A 10,331-nucleotide genomic window follows, 5' to 3' on the forward strand; every position below is an offset into this window, starting at 1 on the left:
CCATCAATGCTTTTTCTCCTTTCTTTTAAAAAAAAAAAAAAAAAAAAAAAAAAAAAAAAAATCAGCACTTCCCTATCTCTCCTCATATCCTAGGCCTACTTTATTTTACTCCTTAGTGTTTACCTCCGCCTGATATATTCTGTATTTATTCTGTGCCTATCTCCCTACCACCCTCAGCTGTAATGTAAGCTCCCCGAAGGAAGAGACTTCATTGCATTTTTGCACCAATATATCCCCAGAACCTGCAACCATACCTGGCAGAAGTGGATACTCAATATTCACTGGCAGAATGAATGAGGAAGAAAAGGGTAGGGTGATATAGGAGCACCTGCCAGGGAGCATCAGTTAAGACTTGAATATTACGGAAGGCTTCCCTGTGGAGGTGTCATGTCAACTGAGCTGAAGCTAACCAGGGAAAGAGAGAAAGAAAGGGCAGTTCAGACAGTTGGAAGGGCATGTGCAAAGGCCCTGAGTCCAGAAGGAGTTCGACTGACTTGAGGACCAAGGCGGCCAGTGTTGCTGCAGCTCAAGGAGTAAGGAGGCTAAAAAGGTAGCAGAAACTGGATCACACAAGGCCCAGAAGTTCACGTGAAGGATTTTCATTTTGTTCATGAGAACAATGGGAAGCCACCGAAGTATTCTAAACAGAACATGAGAACGAGAAGCCACCAAAGTATTCTAAACAGAAGAGTGACGTCACTTGGTTCATGTTTTTAAAAGGTCAGTCTGGGCTGCATGCAGTGGCTCACATCTGTAATCCCAGCATTTTGGGAGGCTGAGGTGGGTGGATCACCTGAGGTCAAAAGTTGGAGACCAGCATGACCAACATGGTGAAAACCCATCTCTACTAAAAATACAAAAAAAACTGCAATCCCAGCTGCTTGGGAGGCTGAGGCAGAAGAATCACTTGAACCCAGGAGGCGGAGGCTGCAATGAGCCAAGACTGCGCCACTGCACTCCAGCCTGGGCGACAAGAGTGAGACTCCATCTCAAAAATAAATAAATAAATAAATATATAATAAAATGTCGGTCTGGCTGCTGTGTAATGAATAGAACACAGACGGCAAGAGCCACAGCTACAGACCAGTGTGGAGGCTACTGCGATTGTCCAGGCCAGAAATGGTGGGGGCTTGGGCCAGGACGGTGGCAGTGGAGACAGAGAGAGATGGACACAGCAAAGAGCTCGGGAAACTGGTGTTCTTCATGCTGCCATGGAGCCCTCTTACCCAGATGGGCTGAGAGATGCCCTCCACAATCTTCCTGCAAAAGAAGCCTGGGTCAGCCTGGCGTTTCTCCTCTCCCCAGCGGATCATGTCCTTCCGAAACGCCTCCTTGTAGGTGCTGGCGTCCAGGAGTCTCTGGAAGTTCAAGCCATGCTCCTGCCCAAAGGACATTATGTCTATGTCACCAGCCTTTCAACCTCAGTGGTCTCTCCTAAAACAGCAGAAGAGCCATCCCTCACCCTCACCTGCCTCTCCCAAGGCTGATGCAAGGATTAATGAGGTTTCAGCCAGAACAAAGGTCTGCAAGGGAAAGAACCCCAGCAACTAAGAAATCCCGATCACTGGTAGACAGAAGAAAGGTCTGGGGATAATCCAGAAATTGTTTCAATTTGTCTTTGAAATGTGTGGCGTGGTTTCTCTTTTGCAAGTTTTACCTTCCCAATTATTTCTGGCTTAAACTAATCCTGAAATTAGTTTGCATCCCCTGGGCAAAGGTTCAGCCTTCAACTAAAGTGGGAAATCTGAGGGGGAAAAAAAACTCCTGCACTCCATGTCCTCCCACTAGCATTGTTTGCCCCCATCCCAAATCCCACGGAGATTGTGTCTCCTTCCTCTCCCCCTCATCCCTTCCCATCCCCAAATTCCTGGCGCCTTTGCTGAAACAGCAACACTCCATTTAGCTCTGGGCACTTATGTGCAAGGCTTCCCACACCCAGAGGACCCCCCAGGCAGGAGAGGCTACTCTGACCACCTGGGGAGCTCCTTTCTCCCCCCTCAAGCAGAGGGGTCCATCTAAAGGGATCCAGGATAGGAGGGGTCTGAGAAGCATCACCCAGTTCAGGTTCTGGCTCCTCCATGAGCTCACTGCAGCAAGACCTTCTCCCCTCAGGCTCTCAATTTCTTGATCACCCACCTGCTCTCCTTGCTGCAAGAGGAGGTCAGTAGCCACCTCCTGCTCCTGAACTGGTTTCCCTCCAGGAATATCGTGGTCTGCTTGTCGTTTATATTTCCCCTTGTGACTTAGGAAATCAATGCATGAACATTTCATTTTGGTTTTGCTTTTTAATGGGAGTGGGGGATAGAGTGGTGCTGGACTTCCACAGAGCAAGGGCAGTCTGGCCTATCAGAATCTTCCATGGAGGTTTTAAAAATGCAAATTGGGGCCGGGCGCGGTGGCTTACGCCTGTAATCCCAGCACTTTGGGAGGCTGAGGCGGGGGGATCATGAGGTCAGGAGATAGAGACTATCCTGGCTGACACGGTGAAACCCTGTCTCCACCAAAAATACAAAAAAATCAGCTAGGCGTGGTAGCGGGTGCATGTAGTCCCAGCTACTCAGGAGGCTGAGGCAGGAGAATGGCATGAACCCAGGAGGCAGAGCTTGCAGTGAGCTGAGATTGCACCACTGCACTCCAGCCTGAGCAACAGAGTGAGACTCCAACTCAAAAAAAAAAAAAAAAGCAAATTGGCCAGGCGTGGTGGCTCACACCTGTAATCCCAGCACTGTGGGAGGCCGAAGTGGGCAGATCACAAGGTCAGCAGTTCGAGACCAGCCTGACCAATATAGTGAAACCATGTCTCTAATAAAAATACAAAAAAATTACTCTGGCGTGATGGCGCATGGCTATAATCCCAGCTACTCAGGAAGCTAAAGCAGTAGAAGTGCTTGAACCCAGGAGGTGGATGTTGCAGTGAGCCAAGATCGCGCCACTGCACTCCAGCCTGGGTGACAGAGTGAGACTCCATCTCAAATAAATAAATAAAATAAATAAATAAATAAAAATGCAAACTCCTGCTCCTTCCTCCTCCCGCCCCCACCCAACCCCATCAGTCTGACTCAGAAGGACAGAAGCAAGACCTATCTGGGAATTTTGGAAGATCGGTTTTGAAAGTGATCCTGGGAGGCCTTTGGAAGTGCCTAGGCCCCACTAGGGAAGGCTCAGTGCCTTTCCCTTCACCCCTTCCTTCCTCCCATCTCCCCACCACCAACCCACCACCCCGCAGAGTCGCTTCCAGTCTATCTCCTAGATACAAAGAAATTCTGTATCCAGTTTCATTTGGGAAAGAATCCTGCTTAAAATTTTTGAACACCAGGCCAGGCAAAGTAGCTCGCACCCAAATCCTAGCACTTTGGGAGGCCACAGTGGGAGGATCGCTTGAGCCCAGGAGTTGGAGACCAGCCTGGGCAACAGAATGAGACTCCCATCTCTACAAAAAAAAAAAATTTAAACTTAGCCAGTCATAGTGGCATGCACCTGTATTCCTAGCTACTTGGGAAGCTGAAGTGGGAGGATCACTTGAGTCCAGGAGGTCAAGGCTGCAGTGAGCCATTATGCGCCACTGCACTCCAGCCTGCACTACAGAGCAAGACCTTGTCTCAAAAGGAAAAAAAATTAAATGACTTAATTTAGTTATTCTTACAATTCCTCAGGCTGCCACCCTATGAATGGGTCTGTTCAGCTGGTGAGAGATGACCCAATGCTTCCCATGGAGGCAGAGCTGGAACACAGAAGGGGGGACAATTCATTTTATGTGGTTCTGGAGGCCACACTCAGGCGAACGGAGGGGCCAGAGCACATGTCCCAGAAGGGTGCACCTAGAGACCAAGGGCAAAATGTGGGCAACAAGAGGGCTCTTCACCATGTGGGAGGCTGATCTTGCCTTCCAGGTTCTCTTTCCAAAGTCTAAGATTCTGAGAGTTCCCATTGACTTATTTTTTTTTATTCTATTTTAACGATCCTATTTTTTTTTAACCCACGTGGTTCAAAATTCAAAGATACACATTAATTTACAGTGAAAAATCTCTCTCTCACCCTGTCCCCTCCTTGGGGGCAACCAATGGTACGGTTTCTTTTTGTTTGTTTGTTTGTTTGTTTGTTTGTTTGTTTGTTTGAGGCGGAGTCTCCCTCTGTCGCCCAGGTTGGAGTGCAGTGGCGCGATCTCGGCTCACTGCAAGCTCCACCTCCCGGGTTCACGTCATTCTCCAGCCTCAGCCTCCCGAGTAGCCGGGACTACAGGCGCCCGCCACCGCGCCCGGCTAATTTTTTATACTTTTAGTAGAGACGGGGTTTCACCGTGTTAGCCAGGATTGTCTCGATCTCCTGACCTTGTGATCTGCCCGCCTCGGCCTCCCAAAGTGCTGGGATTACAGGCGTGAGCCACAGCGCCCAGCCCAATAGTACAGTTTCTAACGTGTCTTTCCCGCGCAGTGCAGGAACACATCCCAGGCACCTGAAACAGTGCTGAACATGAGACAGGCACCCCGTAAATATTTGTTAAATAGCCGAATATATGAGCAGATACACTTAGAGTTCCTTTACAATTCTTGGTCACAAAGTGCCTCTTCAGTTTTAGACAAATGTAACATTCTCTACACACTGTTCTACATCTTGGTATTGGCTTTTTTTTCCCCCCACTTAATGATATATTTTGACAACTTATGGGACTAAATTTCTTCTTTGTGTGTTGTTGTTTACTTTAAAAAAATTTTTTTTAAAGAAACAGAGATGAGGTTTCACTGTGTTGGCCAGGCTGGTCTCTAACTTCTGGACTCAAGGAATCCACCTGCCTTGGCCTCCCAAAGTGCTGGGATTACAGGCGTGTGCCACTGTGCTCAGCCTGTACTAAATTTCTAGGAACAAAGTTCCAGGGGCTGTGTCAGGCCAGCTGAGTGAGAGGGTGGTGTGAGGAGGCACAGTCAGGTCCTTACTAACCACACAGCATTAGAGCCACCAACTCGAGTGTCGACAGCCTTTCCTGGGCACACCTTCTTGAACTCACTCTGAAGGGAGGGAGGCTATTAGGAAAGAAATATAAGCTGAAAATGCCCCCACAACGTCCACTCACAGAAAACCAAGAGCTGGCCACCGCCCTGCCAGCAGTGGTGACAGGGATCATGCCAGTGACTCAGGCAGCAGCCACAGCTGCAAAGTCCTGGAACCGGCCCCGCCCAACACACCGGATGCCACAGAGCACCACCTACCTGAGCATACTGCTCCTTGAGTGGACCCGAGAGCCGCAGAACAGCACAGACATCAGCTCCGAGTCTGAGGGACAGGGAGATCAGAATCCAGTTAGCCTAGAATTTCCAGGAGCTTCCAGGTCCCAGAAAGAGAGTCAAGAGGCCTGTGCTGAAGTCCCATTTCTACTACTGGTATTATGTAACTTTGGTAGGTCTCAGTGTCCCTGATCCTATTTCTTCATCGGAAAATGATGATAATACTTTCTGTTCTGTCTCCCACACAGGATTATTATGAAACTCTAATGAATATAAAAGAGCCCTGAAACTAACAGGTAAAATCTATAAAGTGATAATTACAGTGTGAACAGGCACAGCAATATTCTGGCTGGATTAGGTTATTGCCCAGACCCTAAACTAATTCTCTCACAGCCAGAGGTACCTGTCTCCACTGACTTGGTCACCATAACACATATCATTTATTCATTCACTGGTTGGGCGTGGTGGCTCACACCTGTAATCCCAACACTTTGGGAGGCCAAGGCAGAAGGAATGCTTGAGGCCAGGAGTTCAAGACCAGCCTGGGCAACACAGTAAGACCCAGAGATACTATCTCCACAAAAAAGTTTAAAAATCACCTGAGCATGGCAGCATGTGCCTGTACTCCCAGCTACTCCAGAGACTGAGGTGGGAGCGTTCCTGAGCCCAGGAGTTCCAGGCTACAGTGAGCCACGATTGTACCACTGTATGCCAGCCTGAGAGACAGAGTAAAACCCTGTCTCAAAAAAATGAACTAAGAAAAGCAAATGTAAAAAACTGAAACAAAAGCCAGGTGCAGTGGTTCACACCTGTAATCTCAGCACTTTGGAAGGCTGAGGCAGGTGGATCACCTGAGGTCAGGAGTTTGAGATCAGCCTGACTAACATGGTGAAACCCTGTGTCTAAAAGTACAAAATTAGCCGAACATGATGGCGCATGCCTGTAATCCCAGCTACTTGGGAGGCCGAGGCAGGAGAATCGCTCAAACCCGGGAGGCGGACATTGCAGTGAGCCAAGAGCCGAGATCGTGCCATTTCACTCCAGCCTGGGCAACAAGAGCAAAACTCCATCTCAAAAAAATAAATTAAATTAATTAAATAAAATAAAAAATAAATAAAAATAACTTACTCATTATTTAATTTACTTAACCAACCTTTTTTTTTTTTTTTTTGAGACAGTGTCTTGCTCCGTTGCCCAGGCTGGACAGGCTGGAGTGCAATGGCGCGATCTCGGCTCACTGCAAGGTGATCTCAGCCTCACAAAGTGGTGGGATTACAGACGTGAGCCACCGCACCTGGCCCTTTTTTTTTTTTTTTTTTTTTTGAAACAGAGTCTCACTCTGTCGCCCAGGCTGGAGTGCAGTGGCGCCATCTCATCTCACCGCAAGCTCCACCTCCACCTCCACCTCCCTGCTTAACCAACGCTTTATTGGGTACCATATTTGGATCTAGGTGATACAAATGTGAATGATACATGCTTCCTGTCCTAGCCTCAAGATGCTCACAGACACACTTAATGCACGGGAAGACAAGTGTTTTTTGTTTTTGTTGTTTTTTTGAGACTCACTCTGTAGCCCAGGCTGGGTGCAGTGGCGCTACCTCGGGTCACTGCAACCTCCACCCCCTGGGTTTAAGCTATTCTCCTACCTCAGCCTCCCAAGTAGCTGAGACTACCGGCCCCCGCCACCACGTCCAGCTAATTTTTGTATTTTTAGTAGAGAAAGGTTTTACCATGTTGATCAGGCTGGTCTTGAACTCCTGAGCTCAAGTGATCCACCTGTCTCAGCCTCCCAAAGTGTTATGATTACAGGTGTGAGCCACCGCGCCCGGCGATAAGTGTTCTTTGTTTTGGTTTTTTCAGAGTCAGGGTCTTGCTGTCACCCAGGCTAGAGTGCTGTGGTATGATCACAGCTCACTACAATCTTGAACTCCTGAGTTCAGGCAATCCTCCCACCTCAGCCTCCTGAGTATCAGGGATTACTGGCATGCACCACCACACCCAGCTAATTTTTTTATCATTTGTAGAGATGGGGTCTCACTATGTTGCCCTGGCTGTAAGTGTTCTTATTTTCATGTTTCAGATGAGGAAGCTGAGGTTGTGAAAGGAGGATTGACTTCCCCAAAGCAACACTGTAAGTAGTGAAGCCAGGATTGGTAAAATAAATATAAAAACATTTAGTTCCGGCCGGGCGCGGTGGCTTAAGCCTGTAATCCCAGCACTTTGGGAGGCCGAGACGGGTGGATCACGAGGTCAGGAGATCGAGACCATCCTGGCTAACACGGTGAAACCCCGTCTCTACTAAAAATACAAGAAAATTAGCCGGGCGAGGTGGCGGGCGCCTGTAGTCCCAGCTACTCGGGAGGCTGAGGCAGGAGAATGGCGTGAACCCGTGGGGGCGGAGCTTGCAGTGAGCTGAGATCGCGCCACTGCACTCCAGCCTGGGGCACAGAGCGAGACTCCGTCTCAAAAAAAAAAAAAAAACATTTAGTTCCTGCACCTCTGCTAGGTGCCAATAATTATTCTAAGCCCTTCACGCACATTATCTCCTTTAATCCCTACAACCACCCTATTATTATCCCCATTTTACAAATGACAAAACTGAGACACAGGCCGGGTGCAGTGGTTCACGTCTGTAATCCTAGCACTCTGGGAGGCCGAGGCAGGCAGATCACTTGAGGTCAGGAGTTTGAGACTAGCCTGGCCAACATGGTGAAACCTATCTCTACTAAAAATACAAAAGTTAGCTGGGTGTGGTGGCTTACACCTGTAATCCCAGCTACTCTGGAGGGTGAGACAGGAGAATAGCTTGAACCCAGGAGGCAGAGGTTGCAGTGAGCCACAACCTGGGTGCGCTCCAGCCTGGGTGACAGAGCAAGACTCCCTCTGCAAAAAAAAAAAAAAAAACTAAGGCACAGAGTGAATGAGAGATGTGTACAAGATCACACACTAATCAACAGTGAGCCACGGTTTGCATCCCAGCAGTCTAATTCCATAGCCTGTGCTTCTGACCACTATTTGACATCAGAGTTTGAAGGTGAGGAGAAATGAAACTTAGGAAAAGGTGGTGAGATACTTAGTGGTGAAAAATTCAGGTGGTGACCTCTGCTCTGGGCTCTCCCACACCTTTGTAGAACCCCTGTGATATCCAAAAGCAGTTTCCTGGTACCCCTACCACACTGGCCTTCAAGAGGAGAGGAGCCCCACTCCAGTTTCTCCCCATCCTCTCCTAGCCCAGGTCTCAGCAAAATGCTCCCGCACAGAAGATCTTGCTTTGACAGAAAACACTGTGCAAAAGGTATTATTATTTGGGGAGGCAGTCAGATAAAACAGAAAGAAACCAGTCCTTGGCGCAAGACAAAGCTGAATGGGTTTGGGGTTTTTTTTTCTTTTTGTTTCAATTATATATTAATTGCTGAGATGCCCATCATGAACCACAAAACTGAATTTGAATCCTGAATTTGCCACTTACTTTGCGACCGGCAAGGGTTTTTTATTGTTGTTAGCTTTGTACGTTATTTTACTTCGAGACAGGGTCTCAGGTTCTGCTGCACGGACTGGAGGACAGTAGCATGATTACAACTCACTGCAGCCCCCAGGCTCAAGCGATCCTCCCACCTCAGCCTCCTGAGTAGCTGGGACTAGAGGTGCTTGCCATCGCACTAGGCTAACTTTTCAATTTTTTTGTAGAGACTAAGGTCTTACTGTATTGCCCAGGCTGGTCTCCAACTACCGGGCTCTCAAGTGATCCTCGCACCTCTGTCACGCATGACCACCACACCCAGCCTGTTTAACTTTTTAAGAACCTCATTTTCTTCACCTGTGAAATGCAGATGCTAATAATGGCACACAGTACCTAACAAAGAAGTGAAGAGGGTTTTTTTGTTTTTGTTTTTGTTTTTGTTTTTAAGACAGGGCCTTGCTCTGTCGCCCAGGCTGGAGTGCAGTGGCGCGATCTCGCCTTACTGCAACCTCCGCCTCCCTGGCTCAAGCAATTCTTCTGCCTCAAGCTCCCGAATAGCTGGGACCACAGGCGCGCGCCACCACGCCCAGCTACTTTTTGGATTTTTCGTAGAAGCGGGGTCTCGCCATGTTGCCCAGGCTGGTATCCAACTCCTGGTACACTGAAAGTGCCTTCGTAGGAACCATTATTAATGCTTCTTAGACCTGTAGCTGAAGGTCTTTGGAGAGATGGTCACCCGGTTCTTTGAGGCTCCTGTGTGTAGATTGCTGTTTTATGTAATGGTGACATTCCACCTTCCCCAACCCAGTGCTCCTCCTGCCTTGCAAACGGAGGACCCCTACTCCAAAGCTCACTCGGTGACACCCAAAAGCACGCCTCGTGTCACGTGATGCGGAGAGCTCCCCCTTCCACCTTTCCCGCCCCACGGACACCTGCTCTGCAGCGCCTCGGTCACGAAGTCCTTCCCGGATTTCCTCTTGCCGCTGAACAGCAGCACCAGCCGCGGGGCGCCTCCCAGCGGGGCCATGAGCCGCCACGCCTCGCGATGCCTGAAGCTGACACTTCTCCCTACCCCTAAACTCCGGACACCGCGCGGAATGGACGCGGCCACTGAGCGGAGCAGCAACACGGAGCAATCCCGCCCCTCCTCGCCATAGCTGCGAACAGGGCTGACCGTCCGCGACTGTGCGCTCAATTCATGTCCAAACAGATACCAGGAGAAAAGGGTGAGACCCGCGGAGAGAAAGGCGGTTCCTTCACACGGCAGCCTCCCCTCGTGAAGCTCCCCCACCCGAACTCACTTAGAACAGTCCAGCCCCGCCCAGAACCTTTGCTCACAGCCGGGACTGCTTAACTGACACCCGGGGAGGGACCGGACACGACTACCTTCCTCCGAGGGGGGTGGCGTCTGAAATTTCCTGAGGTGAACCCCATGTTCCCTTCCGCGCAGCCCTAAAAACTTTAGGAAAAGAAAATCTCTGGAGCGCGATCACTTGGAGACGTTTTGGTAACTGCCTTTTTGCCTGTGCGTTATAGTGCATGTGCCTCAGCAAATCTGCGGGTGCCCCCCAGAGTGGGAATGGGTCTTCCTGGGGGTGTAAGGCAGCCCTGACGCCAGCGGCGTGTCTGGTCACGTCATGTCGGGGGAGGAG

At 49.4% G+C, this 10,331-nt stretch overlaps 1 protein-coding gene across 1 annotated transcript in view; it reads right to left on the minus strand.

Moving 5' to 3' along the window:
• The window catches only part of PMVK (phosphomevalonate kinase), a 13,372-nt gene extending 3,344 nt beyond the window's left edge, over positions 1-10,028 (minus strand). The window contains exons 1-3 of the mRNA XM_011987433.1: positions 9,612-10,028; positions 5,205-5,268; positions 1,227-1,379 (exon numbers count right to left, since the gene is read on the minus strand). Coding sequence (XP_011842823.1) covers positions 1,227-1,379; positions 5,205-5,268; positions 9,612-9,706 — 312 coding nt within the window. The 5' untranslated portion in view covers positions 9,707-10,028. The remainder of the gene's footprint in view (positions 1-1,226; positions 1,380-5,204; positions 5,269-9,611) is intronic.
• Between the last annotated feature and the right edge of the window lie 303 nt (positions 10,029-10,331).

This window comes from Mandrillus leucophaeus, unplaced genomic scaffold, assembly GCF_000951045.1.
Source record: "Mandrillus leucophaeus isolate KB7577 unplaced genomic scaffold, Mleu.le_1.0 Scaffold310, whole genome shotgun sequence".
NCBI lineage: Eukaryota > Metazoa > Chordata > Mammalia > Primates > Cercopithecidae > Mandrillus > Mandrillus leucophaeus.